At 42.8% G+C, this 20018-nt stretch overlaps 2 protein-coding genes across 3 annotated transcripts; one reads left to right on the plus strand and one right to left on the minus strand.

Moving 5' to 3' along the window:
• The first annotated feature begins 1996 nt into the window (after positions 1-1996).
• Positions 1997-9153, plus strand: LOC106745332 (sodium-dependent nutrient amino acid transporter 1-like). Its single transcript, XM_014620845.1, has 9 exons — positions 1997-2211; positions 3196-3574; positions 4348-4612; positions 5086-5460; positions 6039-6228; positions 6338-6514; positions 6877-6976; positions 7058-7329; positions 7467-9153. The coding sequence occupies exons 1-9, from the start codon at positions 2200-2202 to the stop codon at positions 7632-7634; spliced, it is 1938 nt and encodes a 645-aa protein (XP_014476331.1). The 5' UTR covers positions 1997-2199; the 3' UTR covers positions 7635-9153.
• Positions 9154-9306: 153 nt separating this feature from the next.
• On the minus strand, positions 9307-19019 carry LOC106745331 (sodium-dependent nutrient amino acid transporter 1-like). 2 transcript variants are annotated; one of them, XM_014620844.1, is made up of 10 exons: positions 18939-19019; positions 14271-14351; positions 13494-13773; positions 13157-13367; positions 12196-12567; positions 10970-11333; positions 10549-10648; positions 10294-10470; positions 9885-9979; positions 9307-9797 (listed from the first exon to the last, which is right to left on the minus strand). In XM_014620844.1, exons 3-10 carry the CDS (start codon positions 13699-13701, stop codon positions 9660-9662), a joined length of 1665 nt encoding a protein of 554 aa, XP_014476330.1. In that variant the 5' UTR covers positions 13702-13773; positions 14271-14351; positions 18939-19019; the 3' UTR covers positions 9307-9659. The 2 variants fall into 2 exon arrangements, with proteins under 2 accessions (XP_014476330.1, XP_014476329.1); XM_014620843.1 differs by lacking the exon at positions 18939-19019 and adding an exon at positions 17400-17894.
• Between the last annotated feature and the right edge of the window lie 999 nt (positions 19020-20018).

Below are 20018 nucleotides of genomic sequence, written 5' to 3' on the forward strand. Positions count from 1 at the left end.
TAGAAACGCGTGTTGTTCCGACTGAGGACAGCGAGAAAGTAATAAAGTCATACAAGTAGGACGTGCACCGGGAAAACAAGATGACAAAACAGTAAGCAGCTCGAATTATACACACGTTTACGCTCAAGAGAAGCCGGTTCATTCTGTAATCAAATGTGAGTTACATGACTGTCGTCCTACCTGTCTCAAACTCCAGACTCCAGGAAGAAACTTCAATTTCTCGCGGTGCGATTATGCGAGAGTGTAAACAGGAAGAGAGAAGGAAAGAAGGCAGAAGAAGGAAACGACTGGACGAATCCTCGAATCGCGAGGTTGCGATGTGAAAGCAAATCTTGACCGGTCGCGGCCGAAACTCGACTGTACTTGAGACGTGGGGACGTAAACAGACACGGACAGAAGCAGTAGGAGCAGGGAGCGTCCTCCTTAATTACATTTTGGCAAGGGAGAAACAAATTATGATAATCGCCAAAGTAAAGAAATATAATTGCGATATATTACAATCTACCAGAAACTGCCACACAGTGCATGTTCTACAATTAAAAACCGATGACGGTAATAATTCGGTAAATTTCATGATATCTAATACTTCAGAAATTTTTTTATTATTTTTAAAAATTATATTATTTTAATTCACATTATATTTCACAACATTACATTGACTTTCATGATGAAAATTATGACTTATTTTTAAATATTTATTATTATATATTTCAGTAATTTTTCAGTAACTTTCGTCAAATTTATAATATACTAGTACTCGAATGTAAAGAAAGTTAAAATATACTGCTAAAACTTACTGAATTTAACTGAAAACCGCGTACATTGACGGAATTGATAATGAAAGAGGGTCAATTGAGGGAGAATTTCAATGAAATTTTCAGCATAATATTTCCATCGGGGTAACCGTGCGCAACGAGCACCACTGAAACATCTTTCGATATACTGCGAAGAACGAAAGGTTGCAGCCAACAATGTCGTAAAATTGCTTCGGTGAACTACATATGTTAAAGTCTACATTTCGCACTCACTTTTGTTGATAAAAGTACCTTAAACTTCTCTGTCTTCGCCGTTAATCAGGTGCTCCCTAAGCCACTTTTATGAATAAAGGCGAATTCAAAATATGAACCTGATTGTACACGAAAAATGGTATCTCCGAAAAGAAAGAAACCGGAAGACCAAGTATTGAGAAAGTTTGCTGAAGATCCGCGAAGACTGACTTCCATATAAGTATGCCAATTAGTTTCGTGCGAAAATCAATTTTTGCCTCCCCTCCTCCTCGAAATCCCAGTTACGCCATTAATTGACGTCATCGATGACCGCCAAGCATCATTTTCCCCCTTTTGGATCCTGAATACATTCTGAATCGCGTTGGCATTGCTCGTGTTCCCTTCCCGTCCCCCTCGACCCCCCTCTCTTCCCGACGCCCCCTCTTCCTTTCCGCACCTGCGGCCGACGACAATATTCCTTTCCCTCGCCGCTACGTTACTGCACGCTGCGGCAGCTTGTGACGACATCCGAATGATGTGCGTCAACGACGCACGGTCTCGTTCAGGAAAGTACAGAAAGGAGCGTTTCGCCATGAAACGTCGAGAGGAGCACCGGAATATCCCCTTCCTCGGATCACCCGATTTCCGCGGCTTCCACCGCTGCGTCACGTAATCGCGGGGCGGGAAATCCCATTTCGTCTTCCTTCCGTCGGGTCGTCGCGCTCTCGGCTATTTGTACCCCTTCCCCGCACCTGTTTTTTTTTTACGAGTTGGTTCCCCGACTCCACGTCGCGCAATTATCCTTTCGCGACCTCGCGTCTCTCTCTCTCTTTTTTCTCTCCCGCTCTGGTCCCGCGTGAATCACCTGCCTCTCCTATCTGCCTACCTACTCGCGCGATTAGACCGCCGGTCGCGTTTTGTCAGTCGCCCACCTAGCCGCAAGGGTACGGCGATGGTTATCGGGTTTATCAATGCGTTTCCCGGGGATTCGTGCGGGAGTGAGCCGCTCGTCCGCCGCCAGTCCTCGTCGCCGGTGGCCTCATCGCCGGTCGTAGTACCTCGTGGATTTCGGTGCGTTCCTCGTCGTCGTCCTCTCGTCTCGTGATCCGCGCTCTCGGTTGTGATTACTACTCTTACAACCTTGGACGGGAACGGCTCCGCTGTCCTCCGATTTCCACGTCGCAGTCCATCCAACCACGCGATCGTTCACACCATGTACGAGGCGGTAAGTGGTGGCCGATTTGAGATGCGGCGGTAAAGCACCGGTCGACACGTGGTAATCGATCGATCGATCGTCGACCGCAAAGCGAATGGAAAGTGCGCGCACGGTATGTTACGGCGACTCCGTCGTGCGCGAAATAATTAGCGCGAATGGTAATTACCGCGTCGATCTGGCTGTGTCGAACGACGAACTATGTGACTCTCTTTCTCTCTTTCTCGCGCATTTCCGTCGCTCTTCACTGCCGCGCCGAGAGAGAGAGAGAGAGAGAGAGAGAGAGAAGAAAACGCGGGATTCGCTTCTTTTCTATCATTTACGCGTCCCGTTGCTCGGGCGATAAGTGAAAGTCACTTTAAATGCGATCGACATGGTTTCGCGACGTTGACGCGGAGTACAACCGAAAAAGAAAGCCTACCCGCGGGCTGCAGGCAAAGATAACGAACACGGGCTAATCATGTCGCAATAATGTCGTAAAGATTGTTGAGAAAAAATCTGATTCTTAGAGAGAAGGAGAGAGAGGGGAAGAAGTTAGTTGACGCGTTTATTGTTTGCCCGGGAATGAAATCCGCGCAGGATTTTCGCGGAGATAAAGCTATCGCGAGATATCTCCGTGTGATTCGCGCCGATTTACTCTCCCGGCGGTTTACACCCTCGAGGAATACGAGAAATGTCGATTTTTCTCTTCATTATCGGATTTTCTCAGGATTTTCCCGTCGGAATGCCGTTATTTCGCTTCCCTCTCGATTGCCGGACGATTTACCGAAGGTGGAAAGACGTCCCCGATCTCGGCGCGTTCTCTAAACCGAGAGACAGAACTGAACTGAAGAATGAGAATTTTTTCTGCGAACGCGAACCTGTTCGCATTGAATATATTTCCGCTACTGGACTTTTTACCTTCAAACGATGAGATCGTTCACGTGCGCCGTTCTCGAAAGATATGAGTCGCGTGCCTCGAAATGAAATCTCCGCACGATAACGTTTGCGTTGCAGAAAGATCGCAAGCAGCAGGGCCTGGACAACGTCGCCTTCCAGAACGATGAGCCCCGTGTCGACAAAACCTACCTGTCCGGCGACGTGACCAGCTTCGACGTGCATTCCGGCGCCGAATCGTCCGGCAAGCAGCACGAGCGGGCGACATGGAACAACAGCATCGAGTTCCTCATGTCGTGCATCGCCGTGTCCGTCGGCTTCGGCAACATCTGGCGATTCCCGTTTACCGCGTACGAGAACGGCGGCGGCGCCTTCCTCATACCCTACGTGATCCTCCTCTTCCTGGTAGGGAAGCCGTTCTACTTCCTGGAGATGATAATAGGGCAGTTCTCCAGCAAATCGTCCGTCAAAGTCTGGAGCATGTCGCCGGGTTTCGTCGGTAATTAATACTCCGTCTTTCGTTCACTTTCCCGCGGGAGACGCGGATCGACCGAAGATCTGTGCTGTCAGCAGAAACCAAGGTGTTGTTTCCACATCCGTGCAGGAAAAAAATGATTATATATAATTATGTAAAGTCATATATGAACTTTTTGCCCATATATGTTTATTATGAAGTAATAAATGAATGAATGAATTTTTTTATGAATGAATAAATGAAGTAATTATATGTCGATATCGCGTACTATCAGAAACACGAGTAGCCAAAAGCATTTACTTCGATCGTGTTTGCATATAATTTGTAAACAATCGTATTTTTTCGTTGCGGACATATATGGATTATGGTCGTGTATGGGCAAATTTCATGTTTCATATATGACCTTTTCTTTCCCGGGCGGGCGTCCAAATTCGCGAGTACCAATCCAGTAAATATAAGTTAAAAGTTAATATTATCATATTGCATTGTTATTGGAGATATGAGAAATTTGAATTGAAGAAAATTTCATCTCGAATTGAAATATATCTAGACTGACAATTAATCATGGCTTCATGGGATCGAGTTTCTATTTATCTAATGATTACTTTTGACATTCCTAATGAACATACAGTACAAAAAAAATTGTTTAATGGAAATCGAGAGGGGGCACAAAAATGGCATTATTTTTCTTCGCAAAAATTTCTGCAAACAGATCCCTACTGGTTTTTACTCAGCGTGAGTCAATGACGGTGTTTAAACGGCTCATCACAGTTTGAAAATAGATTACTTTGCGACAGGGGTCGGATGGGCGCAGTTTTGCTCGACGATAGCGTTAGCCACCTACTACAGCTCGCTGATGGCGTTGACGCTGTTTTTCCTGGTCGCGTCCTTCTCCTCCAAGCTGCCGTGGGCCACTTGCTTTGAGGAATGGGGTGACACGTGCGTCGACTCGAGTATGAAGAGGGACCACACTTTCCACGGAAACGCGACCAACACCGATACCCTCGGCAGTCTCCTCAACAGCGACGTTCAGCGTCAAAGCTCGGCTGAACTGTACTTCTTGTGAGTGTGTCCTCGTTTTTTACCTCTTCAGGAACGATTTATTCAAATTGGAAGAAAATAATTTAATCGTTTTAATGTAACGTAAAATATGACACCTATCAGTCGTGCGACGAGATTTCCCATTTTTCTCCGTGGAATTCTGCCGTGGTTCTTTATTCACAACACCGTTCTTTACATCTCTGTCAATAATGTTCGTGAATTAAAAGAGAAAAATGTAAATTGAAATAAAACAAAACATTAAACTCGAATTTTTAGAAAAGAGAAGTTTACATTAAATTAAGAAAAATTCGAAGTTAAATTGAAGAAAAGGGAAATTGTACATCGAAGTAAGAAAACTTCCACTTGAATTGAAAGAATAATTTAAATTTAAATTAAACAAATCCAATATCCCTTCTCTTTGAAAAGATTCATTTCCGGGAATCGAATGCCGAGAAATCTGTTCCGGATAAGAGCAACCCGATAACGATTCACAGGCGAGTGGTCCTGCACGAGAAGGATAGCATCGACGACGGGATCGGGTTGCCGAGTTGGAAGCTGACGCTGTGCCTGCTCGGCAGCTGGACGGCGGTCTGTCTGGTGTTGTTCCAAGGTGTGAAGAGTTCGGGCAGGTTCTCCTACTTCCTCGCCCTTTTCCCGTACGTCGTGCTGATCGCCCTGCTGATCCGAGCGGTCACCCTGAACGGCGCGATCGACGGGATTCTCTACTTCATCGTTCCGAAGTGGTCGAAGCTCTTGGAGCCGACCGTTTGGTACGCCGCGGTGACGCAATGCTTCTTCTCCTTGTCGGTCTGCTTCGGCAGCATCATCACGTACTCCGCCCACAATGACTTCAAGCACAATATTTATAGGTGAGGAAATACATCCTTGTCCCATATTATTAGACGCGCCTTAATCTTTCACAATTCATCGGCTTCCGAGGACCAGCTTTATAACACGGTCCATCCATCGATCGAATTATATTGAGGAACTATTATTCTATAAAAGACATTTTTTACGACGTCATTTCACGTGATTATTACAATGATTTCGAGCAAGTATGAATCCGCGCTAGTGGCATCGCTGATAAGAACGAGAACAGACGTGAGTTTTCGAGCGCGCGTCAATTGAAATTTAGCTTTATTCCTGTTTATTCGTGACTTGAAACTTCGAATTCCTCGCTTACTAAACAGAAAGATAAATTTCCGTGTGAAAAATATTAATATCGTTTACAAAAATTACGGGTAAAAGAAAACAAAATAAAAACGGGTACATAAAATTAGTAGCTTTTCTTCTCCTTCTAACCTGCCTTCTATTAAGAACAACATAATATCAGGCCAGGAATTGATAGGTATATTTATATATATTTTCCTCTCCGTTCAATTCCGTTTGCCTTGAGCCACTTTAAATATATCGAACTGACTCATAATGATCGCGTGTGTGACCTCAGAGACGTGATGATTATTACTACGCTGGATACTCTCACGAGCCTGTTGGCCGGCTGTACGATCTTCGGTATTCTCGGTAATCTCGCGTACGAGTTGGGTGAGGAAGACATTTCCAAGGTGGTAAAAGGCGGCGCCGGTCTGGCCTTCGTGTCTTACCCGGATGCCATAGCAAAGTTCGATTTTATACCGCAGGTATGCGCGTTTGATTAATACGTGTAATTAATGCGTATATCGACTTCTCACAGTAGTTCTCGATAATCTCCTTCCTGCAAAATACAAAATGATCGATGCGGTATTGCAGTTGTTTGCCGTGCTGTTTTTCGTGATGATGTTCGTCCTCGGCGTCGGCAGCGCCGTCGGCATGTGCACGGGGATCATCACCGTGATAAACGAACAGTTCCCGTCGCTCAAGACTTGGCAGATTGTGGTCCCGACCTGCTTCCTCGGCTTCTCCATCGGCACTGTCTATGTCACCCCGGTTAGTACAAAGCTGGCCCTCAGCGAACTCTGATAATCAATTTTCTATATAAATCTGCCACTGAGACGATAATATAAAATTACGATTACTTTAGAAAATGTTAGAAAATGGGCCGAATTCACGGGCTGTCTTGTATTTGGTTTTAGTCAGAAAAAATTTTGTTGAAAGAAATCATTATCGAGGAAACCTCTTCATAATAATTGTATTATCAAATATTCAACTAAAAAATTTTTCGCATAACAATCGTCCTTATTGTAAAAGTTAGAGAAGAAAAAAACTTGGAAAAATATTATTGAAGAAGAAACTCGCCAATGATGGTAATGTAAAGTTACGGTAATGAGAGAACGATCCCTCTTCTTCAGGGCGGTCAGTTCGTCCTGACTCTGGTGGATTACTACGGCACCTCGTTCGTGGTGTTCATCCTGGCGTCGTTCGAAATGACCGGAGTGATATGGGTCTACGGTAAGAGTTCTACATCGTTCTCATCGCACAGACGAGCGACTCGAAGATGCCGGTGTCGATGACACGTTACACCCGTTTCAGGTTTCGAGAACTTCTTGGACGACCTAGAATTCATGCTGGACCGGAAGCCGAGCATGTACTGGAGGATATGCTGGTTCATAGTGACGCCGTTGCTGCTGATATCGATTTTTATTTACACCGTAGCCACCTTGTCGCCTTTGATGTACGGCGACCGATCGTTGCCGAATTCCGCGCACGCCGCCGGCTGGATTTTACTGTGCGTCGGTGTATTTCAGATACCGCTGTGGATGCTGATAGCGATGCTGAAGAATCGGGAACTGCCGTTTTCGCAGGTACGTCTGTCGTAAAGGAAAGAAAAAAAAGAGAGAGAGAGAGAGAGAGACAGGCCGAATCGAAAAATCGTCAGATCCAAGAAAACGCAAACAGTCTCGCACGAGTTGCGACCAATTGCAATTGTCGTCTGTTCCAGATGATGAAGAAGGCCTTCGCGCCAGCGGCCGGATTTGGGCCGCGGGAGGTGCAGCAGCGGAAGGACTGGAGGATATTCAAGGAGGAAAGAGCGAGAGACCGCGAGAAGAGAGTCCAGCCGCGCTGGAAGCAGATACTCTACGTCCTCTTGAACATGAAGCCAAAGTGAAAGCGACGCCGATCGTCCGCGCAGATCCCGTCCCTTCTTATTCCGTTCGCAAGTCGCGCTTCTGTCACGACGGCTCCCACGGCGAGACGGAAGCGGCCGACGAATGTACATATTTATATGTATATTACCCTTTTTTCGACACTCCACTGCAAAGTTCCTCGCAATTAATTAAATCTCGCTACTTGATTACGAGCTTCCGCCTGAGATCGCGCCTTAGTGTAATTTTCTACCGCGTGCGAACGCGCGACAAAGAGCCGCCGATGTCGTCCGGAGATCGTTAGGAAGTCCGGATATCTACGATAGGTAAAATACAGATAAGCCTTTGCCCTTTTGTGCTCTGAACAATGAAAAGCTCACGTGATATCTGACAAAGGGCGTTCCGGCGCTGCTGAAGGTTGCGATAACGCTTAAATCTTAAGAGTTGCGACGTCTGACGGCGTTGGCAACGCTCTTCGCTGGAAATTAAGTTGCAATTGAGTGCTTACGCTTAGAGAAAAAAAAATATCTAAACAATATAAAATATTTATTCGGAGGTACTAATAATATATTTATTTATATTAATATACATATATATTTTTATACTGAGAGCAAACTTGTTTAAATGAGAAGACATATCCTTTTCTTAAATCAGTAGTTATGCGTTAAAAAAAAATGGATTACTCTCTATTTTTGAATAGAAGAATTTATATTTAACCCTTTGACTGCGGCGCGCTGAAACAAAAAGACGCTCGCAGTGTGCGGCACGAGAGATTCCATCGTGTGACACTGAGACGACTATATTACGTGCATAAGATTTAATCAAACAAATCGAGTAAATAACATTTAATATTTTTGTTGACCTTACAGTCGCTGCGCCGCCGCGACGCGCCGTATATAGCCGTCGCACGAATGAAGAGCGACGGGAATATACGGCGTAAGCAAGAGAGAGGTACTTTTCTTTGATATATCCGTCGTACGCAATCAAAGGGTTAAGTAAACGCTCACACAAACATTTTGATATGCGTTGTATATCCTACGTATATATATACATCCAGATAGAAATGCGTGATGATCACGTTTTATCACAATGCGACGTCATGTGTGACTTCTTAATATCCTTTTAGAGATCATTAACGTGATTAATATTACACAGGATGCACACGAATGATGTGCGCGTGTTCTTGACGTGATTATGATTAAAGCTGTTGGACGAGATATTTTCTTAACATTCCGGAAAAAAAGGATCATACATGAAATTTGCCCATACATGACTACATGTAATCACATATGCGACAACGAGAAAATCATTTTTTCCCGGGATGACATGAACGACACAACGTATGCGCACGCATCTGCATCTATTCTTAACATTTTGACTATCGTGAATAGAAAATGAGGCCAGATTGAATAGATTTTGCTATCTGGGCGCATTTGTATATATTAAATACGTTATTAGTGTATGTTGTTGCACGCACACCTGTGATGCATTGTGGTAAACTTCCATAACAAATACACATGTAACATATATTTAAGTATATAAAAAAAAACATGTACATATCCATGGAATATACAATCGATATCACGTGAGATACATATATGTAATATATGTATCTCATACTAAATATATACATACTAAATATATCGCTGCATGTAAATACTGTATATCGTAATATACATCTACCTCATGCAAACGAAATGTGTATGCAGTGTATATACAGTGTATATACAGGATATCATTTGCACATCATGGAGCATATACGTATATATAGGAAATATCTAACGTCACATGGGACAACGTTATTAGTACCTACCGAAAAGAAACATTTTTATTTTTCCAATATTTTTCTTTCATTGTAGAACAAAAGGCTAACGGCTTATTATACTTGTCGTAGATCCAGACTAATCATTCGTTCTGCGATTGCTCCACGCAATCGACGCCACGCTAAATGACACACACACACACACACATACACATACATATACACATAGACATATATGTACACGAGTGGTAATAATTTTAATACTGTTTTTAATCATCGTTCATCGTCACTTTCCAAACAACGCCGCGATAACCTTCGATTTATTCGCGCACGCTCGTGATATCCTTTTCGATTGTTTGAAGTCCCGCCATTCATTGTACTTCTTAGGATCCTTCGGTCCCCAGTCGGCGCTCGGCTTGAATATCTGTAAAACGACCGATTCATTAGGTTTACCACGAAAAGATATAACTTATGCTGAGACTTTCTCGGAAATAAAATGCAAGAGAATTACATTCGTGCACGCCTTGTCCCTGTTCCGAATTCCGACGACGATTATGCCCAACGGGAACGGGATGACCCCCAATGCCAGAAGCGTCCAACCCGCGGCTGTAAAAAATCAGGGGGATTATTCAATCCGTCGAATCTCCCAATTCCTCCTCGAAATTGCGAAAGTTCAGAATCAATGGAAATTTGGATGAAAATTTAAAATTAAAATGTGAAAATCGGAGTTTGAAAAGTAAATTCAGGTGAATTGAAATTCGCAGTTGAAGATCTGAAATTTTTAATTGGAAAATTGAAGTTTGGCAATTAAAATTCGGATGAGAGTTTAAAATTGATATTTGTGATATGAAGATCTGAAGTTCGAAATTGGAAGATTGAAGTTTGGAAATGAAAATTTGGATGAAAGTTTAAAACGATACCATATGCGGATATCGGGTAGTATTCGTCGTTGTACGTGAGCGGCGTCATGTTGATCAGGAAGTAAATCAAAATGGTGAACAGCGAGAGCGGGGTCAGGTAACACCAGCAAAATCTCCAATACAAGGACGGCCGGTGTCCTACCATGAACTCGACGTCGTCCATGAAATTGTCGACACCTGCGAAATCGCTCAGATTACTCTTTCTCTCTCGGCGATCTCGCAGCGGTACAAGAAACAAAGAGTGCAAATTCTTACCGTACACCCAAGCGACGGCGACTACTTCGAACGAAGCTAAAAACACGATGATGAAAGTCCCACCGAAATAATCCACCAAGTTGAGAATGTATTGTCCGCCCTGTCGATGAGAAAAGAAATAGTTAAGCCGTTCTTCGAAGCGATCGCTTCGAGATGATCTTATTTTCTTCCTTGGATAACACGAAAGCTTCAGTCTTATCAAGCAACTTATCAAACGCTTACTTGGCAAATTATCAAAATGTTATTCACCGATAAAGAATTGATTTTCTTAATCGAATTATTCCGCAAAAGATTCCTCGAAGATCTTTTTAATTTAATTATCGCACCTCTGCTTTAATGTGACGTTCGTAATGCGTGGGATTACAAGTGATTATGCGGAAGAAAATAATTTTATACGGAAAAATTACTTCGGAAGACTCACGGGCGTGCAGTAGACGACGCCGACTAAGAAGGCGAAAATAGAGAGGCCGGCCGCGATCTTCCATTGCTTGATGTGCGGGAACTGATCCTTGATGATGCTGATGATGACGTTGCAAAAGGCGACGGTGGTGCCAATGCCCAGCACGAAGAGCATCAGGAAGAATAGAACAGCGAAGAGCTGAGGCACTACGTCGAACTTCGCCAAGGCCTCCGGATAAGACACGAAGGCTAAGCCTGTTCCGCCACGCACGACCTGCTCAATGTCATTGCCGCTCGTGTGCGCAAGGTTACCCAGAATCCCGAAGATAGTCGTGGCCGCTATCAGGCTGGTGATGAGATCAAGGCTCGTCACAATCAGGCAGTCCCTGCAACGGTCCCGCTTATTGTAATGGTGCCTCGCCTCATTTTAAAAATTCGCTTCCATTCAAACGCGGAAAAGCAATTTTCCAAATTTCAATTTTCAGTTTTTATACTTTACTCAAATTTCCATTGCTAGACTTCAATTTTAAACTTTCGCCAAAATTTCGATTTTAAACTTTCAGATTTTAATCAAATCTCAATTTTCAGACTTCAATTTTAAATTTTTATCAAAATTTTAATTCTCAAATTTCAGATTTTATGTAAATTCCCATTTCAGATTTTAATTTGCGACTTTCGCTCAAATTTTAATTTTAAAACTTCAAACTTCAAATTTCAAATTTTACCGAAATTTCTATTTTCGAACTTCAACTTAGGAATCATTCGCGAATTATTACACATCTCTCGAGGGGAAGGAAATCTATTAGCTTGCGTGACGGCTGTGATGGAAAGGAGGAAGGAGGAAGGAATAAAGGATGTGGAACGTCATATTAAATCCTCGGCATACAGTGCTTATTTTTGTGCTGAATCTAAATACATCTAGTAACATAATATAGGGAGGAGGTAATTCCACATATCACGTAATATTGGAAGGGGGAAATCCCAATACTTTGCGACAAAATTTAACGAAGAGGGGGGGGGGGGGGGGAATTTTAATTTTAATTTTCAAACTTNTTTTCAAACTTTAAATTTAAATTTTCAATTTTCAACTTTCATTTTATACTTTTATCCAGATTTTAATTTTGAAATTTCAATTTTCAAATTCCATCTGAAACTCGAGTTTTTCGATCGACCCAATGGCAATCGTGATTGCTTTGCTTCCAGGCGAAAGATAACGTTCCCTCCGCCCGCGCTCGAAGATACACGCACCTGGACACGTTGTGCTCGAAGTTGTTGTACGAGGAGTACATGGTAACCGCGCCGAAACAGACTCCGAGCGAGAAGAAAGACTGAGTAACGGCGGCGTACCACACCTCCGGGTCCAGGATTTTGTGCCACTGAGGTTCGAAGAGGAATTTGATGCCTTCCCCGGCTCCTTCCAACGTTACCGCGCGTATCAGCAAGCTGATCATCACGACGTAAGGGAAGAGTGCCAAGAAATAGGCCGCTTTACCGGTGCTCTTCACGCCCTTACAGATTACTACGTAGACGAAGACCCAGCTGACCAACAACGCCAACACCAGCTTCCACGAGGGCAATCCGAGTCCATCCTCGATTCCCCTCTCGTTGAGGACGAAGTTTCTGGACATTTGAACAGTCAATCCTATAAGCGCGTAATATTATTTAACATTAAGTCATATTCCGTCCGCCTTGCGAATTAAGATCTTGTCAGGATCGACGAGTAAGAAAAAAAACAAGGTGGGAAAAGCGAACGACTTCCACGGAAATCAAGATAACGAACGGGGGAGGAGGGGAAGGAGATAATACTCCGCGATGTAATTAAGTTCGTTATACATTGTTATCATGTTGTGCCGCGTCACGGTACAAAACGGGTATCGTAAAGGGATAATAAGCCGGACTCTGATTCTCGCGGATTTCGCAAGGCTGTATGAGTCGTAAAAATAACCAAGCGTGGCCGAGGAATTTCTGATAAGCTGTAACGCGCATGCCGATACACAGAGGACACAACGACGACGATCGGCGAGGTTTCTTGCAATACATTTGAAATAAAAACTGTATATATATATATATATAGAAAGAGAGAGAGAGAGAGAGAGAGAGAGAATTGAATATTAAAAAATATACAATATTAAAAAACATGAAATAATATTATTTTTTAAATATTATTAATATTAAATAATATTACGCGTTTAGGGTACAATTCCGGTACCTGAAGTAGAACTCAGCGGAACTTATGCTTCCGTTACCCGACGCTCCGCTGCCTGTCGAGCTGTCGAAGCACCCTTCCCATTCGTGCCAGCAGTAGGCCCACGGCAGCACCGACTGGAAGCTGGCCACCATGTAGAAGAGTGTCAGGGCCATCAGGGCGCAGTAATAAGTGATGACGGAGAAGACCGAGACCGTGACGCCATAGCCGATACCTAGCGATCCGCATTAAGATCGATGTTCATACAAGCCCGATCTGGCGAGGATGCTCCAAGAAGCAATCCTGGTATTCCGTTTATTCAGGATTATGGTCGTTTTCAACCCGTAGTCACAGGCAGTACCTTGGAACGCGGGCGACACGGACCAGATTTGCACGCAGGACCGGCTGGTGAACTGCCCGAGGATCATCTCCATGTAGTAGAAAGGCTTGCCGATGATGATGAGCACAACTATGTAGGGGATGATGAAGGCGCCCCCGCCGTTTTGGTAAGCAGTATACGGGAATCGCCAGACGTTACCTAGGCCGACGGAGAAGGCCACGCAGGACATGAGGAACTCCAGATCGCTCCCCCATTGCGCCCTCTTCTTCCCTCCTTCCTCCTCTTTGATCACCTCTGATACCTGCGTGAGGTGAGTGTATTTCGTATTATGAAGAAAGATCGATGCAACTCGAATCGGGTGAAATGAACTCAATCTCGGTGTTGCGCTCTTCGTTCGGCAAGTTTTGCCAGAATTTTGATTTCCGGTTTGTGCGAAACAAGAACAGAATTTAGTTCAATGAAGGAGATCGTAAAATATTGACTCATTACAATATTGATATTACTTGATTGGCAGTTGTATTTATATATGCAATCATGTCTTAGTTTCGTTAAGTCTTTCAATGTTGAAGACATAATTTTGTGTAATGTTTGAAATTTAAAGGTAAATTTTCGGTTGCAATTTTAATACCGGGTCGCCGATCTGACTCTGAATTTCCCCTCGATTTGATTCGATAGCAATCCATGCAACATTTGTGCAACCCTTGAAGACTTGGTCTTCTTTCTCCACCCGATTCTTCGTTTCAGTGTAGAACGAGACTCGGTCGAAAGTAGTCGTTCGTTACTTCCGGTTGAACTCACCCTATTCTCTAGCTCGCCGGGCGCCGGAACGGACAGCTTGAATATACCGGGTCTCTCGTCCTTATCGCCGCCAACATAATTCTGCGACAGAGCGAAATCAATCATGTCTTATCTCTGTGTATCAATTATTTTCCATAACACGACAGCGTAACACACGAAGTAGAGATATTATTTTCAATGGATTCACGCGGACAATGGGCCGTGTGAATCATTCACGCTCTTTGATCAGCTTATCCCTCAAAAAATTGCGCGACCGCTGGTTACTATTGCTATTAAAGTAACATATGCCACAATATACGTCGGAATTATATCGAGCATTCCGACACGCGTCACATTTCGTGTCGCAGATGCACACAGGTGTGCACATTGCAAAGCGCGATCGTTCGCAGAATCTCATTAAAGTTGTCCCTTGCGGTATTCTCATGCGTATTTATGCCCGATTAATTTGCAAACACCGGAAGAGTCTTGAATCTCTCATTTTTTTTGCGATCGCATTAGATATCGCGTAATAAAGGCAAAATGTTTACATCATATCCAGTAGGACACTTTGCAGAGCTTTTTGTTAATCTACTTAAGTCCCCAATTGCTGCTTAAATATTTTTAATCAAAGGATCGGCTTGCCTATTTTCTAAGAGGCGCTTTCTACGAGAAAGAGAGAGAAAGAGAGAGATAGAGAGAGAGAGAGATCTCAGATTAATAGAAATATCTTTATTCAAAGCGTAGATACATTCCTGATTATAGAAATGAATGTAGTTTTTCCAGCCATGCATCAAATTATTGTCTAGCGTTAATATATTCTCATTAGTTGTGGAAATACTGCGTAGAAAGTAGACAAGAACTTGATGGAGTTTTATTCAGTGACTGAAGCAGTTTTCCTGGTACGAAATATATGCAATATGCGAAGACAACCGCCCGGTTATACAGGTGGTTTAAAATTCCGGAAGCGGCTAATTATCTCCGAAATGGGTTTTATGAGAAAATGTTTGAGACAGAATTTGCGATGTTCGAAAAACTGTACTAGATGGCAATGCCTCTGTGACCTTGAAATGATCTTGGAATGACTTGTCAGGATGATCTTATAAGACTTAAACGGATGCTCCCACTTTTTATTATATATTTTGATAAATGATGTCGCGATCTTTTCAAAACACTATTATAATGCATTTTGCATATTTTTTAGTTCGGAAACTAGAGGGTCAACTCTAGCATTATCTGATGGGCATTGCGAGGAGGTTATTTCGGATCACACAAAGGGTCGATTGTGTGGCTGGCTCTTTTCAAAGTCACATGAAAATCTGATCGAACAATTTCCCCGTGGTGCTCTCTAAAATATCAACAGTTATTAGTGATCATGGTTAAAAGTATAGAACTAAAAATCAGTAAAATTTCGGTACAAATCAGTAAAACATCTCTTTAATAGCAGCCACTGTTTCCATCGAAAAAATCTAACGGAAACAGTGAAAAGAGATTATTCGTTATTTCTTTTTTATTCTCTTGATCTCACTCTTAAGATATTGCCAATGGATTTTGCCTGAAATATTCTTAATTATGTTTGGTTGATTCAATTTGTATCGTATTCGAAAAACTCGCTTCTCCTGATTGGGACTTGAATTCGAAACCTTTAGCTTTTGAGTCTGCTGCCATATCCGGCAAATACGACGCATGGTTGAATGCAATACGATATGTGTATATATTTCTGTTACGAAACGCGGAACAGAGGTTCGCGATCTTTCATTGGTCAAAATTGAATGATTCAATTAGTGACCTTTTCACTGATTCAATTTGAAAATAGTGTCCGTTAGATAACGCTGATGCTGGCAGTAGATCACCATTTGACCTTTCTAGCTTCTAAATTAAAGATGCGAATTGGATATTATCATTGTAATGTTTTGTCAAGGTCTCGAAGAAAAAAAAAAGACATTATATATTGATGAAATGATTTTGCCGAATAAAAATAAGAACGTCGAGTCGGAAGAGAATCTGGTCACAAGTAAATGAGACGTCGGCCGCTGATAAATTAACAACGATTTGATGAAATGAAACCACGGAAAGATCTCGTAATCATGCCGATTGGCACGGCGTACAATTTATTAGAACATTGTGTGCGCTTTCGATACGACTTTATCGTCGTACAACAAACCGCGGAATGTGTCGCTCAGCAAGGAACGAACACCGTCGCGCGTTTATCTTATCGTAAAGCTGCGTTACAAACACTTACAGCGAGTACGGTCTTTTTTTGCTTCTGCAAAAAATTAATTAGCTCACACCGCGAGAAGGCCAATCAATAGAAAACAATATTATCCTAGAAATACTCCACTTTCATGTATCTAGAAATTCCTGAGCGATGACTGAATAATCGGCCGATTAAGTAGACGCGTAGCAAACACCGCTTTTCACAGATTCTCGTGCCGGTGCGCTCACAAATTTATTATTAATTATTAACAGCCCATTTCCCTCGACCGAGCAGCTCCTCCGACGTGTCGGCGAAACCTGGTGATTTATGGCCGTTTAATTAAATGTATATGAAACGAGACGTCGCAGCGCGCGCGCATTAGCGACAATTTCATGCGCGCAAACAGCCGCACAAATAAGATTCGCGCACTGCCGTTACACAACCGCACAATTCGACGGCGAATACCGATTACCGTTTTGCTCGTTTAGGAAGCCTTAGATCTGCAGTTTCGCGATTAGTCGCAATCGGCTCTTCGATCAGATATTGCAAACACCGAACGTAAAATCAATAATGCGCGCGAAGTTCGTCGCGTATTTTCCCGACGCGCAACCTGAGGCACCGCGGCTCTCGAATTACATCCGTTCAAATTGCGGAGACACGTTTCGCTTAATCACTTTCGGGGAAATAAACAGCCTTCCTAGTCGGAAAACGGAAAATTTTCTGTTTGCTTATTAATTTATATCATCGAATCTCTCTCTCTCTTTCTCTCTCTCTCTATCTATCTATCTATCTATCTATCTATCTATCTTTCTCGTTCACTAAGAAATTCGTTAAAATTCCGCGGTTAAAAATGCAAGATACTTCTGCTCCGAATAATTCACTCCAGCCCGACTTCTGCGACAGTATAATTTTCGGCCACGATCAGCACCTTCACTATTTCTCGAAGAAAAACGCACCTTCGTGTAGCCCATGGTGGTCGGCAGCCTGCAACCGCAATCGCTCTCCCTCGCGCGATCTTCGCACCGCACGCTCGGATTTCCTTTATCTTATTTTGCGAAAATCCGCGCGCGCGCGCGCGTATGTCTTAGCCAGGCGGCAGACTTTGATAGACTGCTTAAAGAAATCGCGCGCGGATACATCGCGCGGTATCCATGCAGATCTGTATGCGCGCAATCCTTTCCATCCGATTAGAGCGCGCGCACGTGTGTGTTGCCGCGGTGTAATCCAACGCAAACTTCACCTCATCGTTTTTCCCTCTTCCTCGTGAATTGAAAATTTTTCATCTGACGTTCCCGCAGAAGATTTCCTCGGCGAGAAATCTTCGGGTGTCGTAATATCGGCTGATCGTGGCGAGTATTGCGGTCTGCTTAATATTCAGGGGTTTTCAACGTTCTCGGAAAATTCAGATATCAATTCCCCCTGGTCCAAGTGAAACGGAAAAAGCAAGCAGTTCTTCGAGGGGGGGGGGGGGGGAGGAGATGCNCGAATAATTACTCTCGAAATTTCTCGGAGTGGAATCTCGCTGAAATCGAGTGAAAAGTGACGGTGGTTTCACTCGAAGCGATGGTGAAGGTACCTTGCCACTCGAAGGAAATCGCAAGAAATGAATGTTTTAACTCAAGCTCAAAGTGGATTCTAACTCCGCAGGAGTGAGTGAAATTTCAATCGGATAGAGTGAATTGGTTCCCACGATGCTACACGTCACATTCACTTTTCAATTTCGCGTGAAAATATTTACTCGATTCAGAGATGGAAAATTCACCGTGTAAAAAATTATAACGAAAAAATGTGTAAAAAATTATATGAAGAACGATCCACTGAAATTTTGTGTTACTTTAATGCGGAAAATCTACGCGTGTTAAAAAGTACACAAATATAATTTTAAATTAATGCATTCACCTTATATTCAATATACGAAACACTCGAAAAACTCGCCAAAAAAGTATTCGCAACCTTCTTGTGGTTGACCATACGAATGAAAAGTTTCTCTAATCCGAATAATTCGGTGGTTCACTCTACTTTTTGAGTGAAATGTAACCCTGAGAAATTTCAGGAGAAACGAAGATCACACAGTAGCAGGTTTCCCCATATATTCGCAGCCGAACGTCGAGCACACCTATGCTTGTATCTGCGCGTGTGTACGCGAACTCAATCAAATTTCACGAATATTGTAAAATTAGGAAAAAGAAGTAACAGAGAAATTCCAACGAAATTTGCCCCAAATTGCAAATATTTACGGCAAATCGCGATTTATCCAGTTAACGGAGCCTCTGGCTCGCAGTGTCGTTGCGAAGAGGACGCGGCGGTATACCTGTCAAATTAGGAGGAAACATAAAAATTTCGCAATGTAAATGTCAAAGTGCAAATATTCAGATTCTGCAAATAGGCAGATCCCGATTTATCCGGTTAATCTGACGGCTGTTTCTCGCGAAGGAGAGACGCGGCGCGATTCGTAATTCGGAAGGTTTTCTAAAAAAAAATAATTTCTTGCTCACTCGTTCGCTCGCACACGAATCTCAATCCTCAGTCGCGTTTCTGTTTGAGGATTCACCACGAGCCGCCTGTCAACGTTTACCGACATGACTAATCCGAATGATATTCAGTAACAAGACGAGTCGAAAGCGAACGGCAATTAACGGCCGTAATTGTTTTCGTCATTACACCATTACGCCGATCATTCACGACTGCCAGTGTCACGAAGCGGAACTAAGGTGATTAAATGCCGAGTTGTCATGGAATATTCCCTTAAACGCGTAATGTTATTTAATATTGTGTAATATTCTCTGGGCATATTCTTAGAATATTAGACGTAATATTCTAATAATATTCTAGTAGTATTATTTAATATTAAATAATTTTTCAGGAATATTAATAGACGGTTATATTTCCACTCCTAATAATATTAAAAAAATAATATTATTTAATGTTATTATAATATTATATATTTTTTTAAATATTCAACTCTATGCATATATATGATATATAAAAAGTTTCCCGAACCAGACATTCCGTTACACGCCGGCCAATTGATATGGAAATCGGAAAAGCCTCATTTAAAAATTAGAACAAAAAATTAGAACAAAAAATTAGAACGGAATAGACACGCATTGTCGCGTCAACCGGTCTCGGTTGAATTGAATACGATCGATGATCCGCAATTTTCCAATCGCACATTTCCATTATAGCCGTTCCACAATAGCTGAAAATAAGACATATGCTAAATGACCAATTGGATTCTTACAGATTTCAAGAAAAATCGACTTGATTGATCAATTAGCTTACGTCTTACCGGATTTGTTTTCCATCTTTGTTCCATCTTTGCGTTAATGTGGAACGGCCTTTACACGACGGCCAATTATACGCGACACAAAAGTAGACCTCGTTTAAAGATCGGAACGGAAAAATCAGTTAAAGCGGAAACTTCGCGCGTCGTCGACCGGTCGAGTTGGACGCGATCGACCGTAGTCGTTTCCGCAGTTTTCCGAACACGACGGCCGGAGTTGCGCAACTCTTGTGTACCCGGCTTCCTTTGCCGGGAGTATAAACAAACAACTGAAAATTCACCGTCGGAAAGA

This window comes from Dinoponera quadriceps, unplaced genomic scaffold (genome assembly GCF_001313825.1).
Source record: "Dinoponera quadriceps isolate SergipeBrazil2010 unplaced genomic scaffold, ASM131382v1 scaffold1609, whole genome shotgun sequence".
Taxonomy (NCBI): domain Eukaryota; kingdom Metazoa; phylum Arthropoda; class Insecta; order Hymenoptera; family Formicidae; genus Dinoponera; species Dinoponera quadriceps.

What these genes read in the sequence shown, in the direction of transcription:
- LOC106745332 (XM_014620845.1), top strand. An exon ending in TTCAAGCACAATATTTATAG is followed by an intron (nt 5,461 to 6,038) that starts GTGAGGAAATAC and finishes GTGTGACCTCAG; the next exon opens with AGACGTGATGATTATTACTA. An exon ending in AGTTCGATTTTATACCGCAG is followed by an intron (nt 6,229 to 6,337) that starts GTATGCGCGTTT and finishes GCGGTATTGCAG; the next exon opens with TTGTTTGCCGTGCTGTTTTT.
- LOC106745331 (XM_014620843.1), bottom strand. An exon ending in TTCGAGCACAACGTGTCCAG is followed by an intron (nt 11,334 to 12,195) that starts GTGCGTGTATCT and finishes GGACCGTTGCAG; the next exon opens with GGACTGCCTGATTGTGACGA. An exon ending in GCGTCGTCTACTGCACGCCC is followed by an intron (nt 10,649 to 10,969) that starts GTGAGTCTTCCG and finishes TCTCATCGACAG; the next exon opens with GGCGGACAATACATTCTCAA.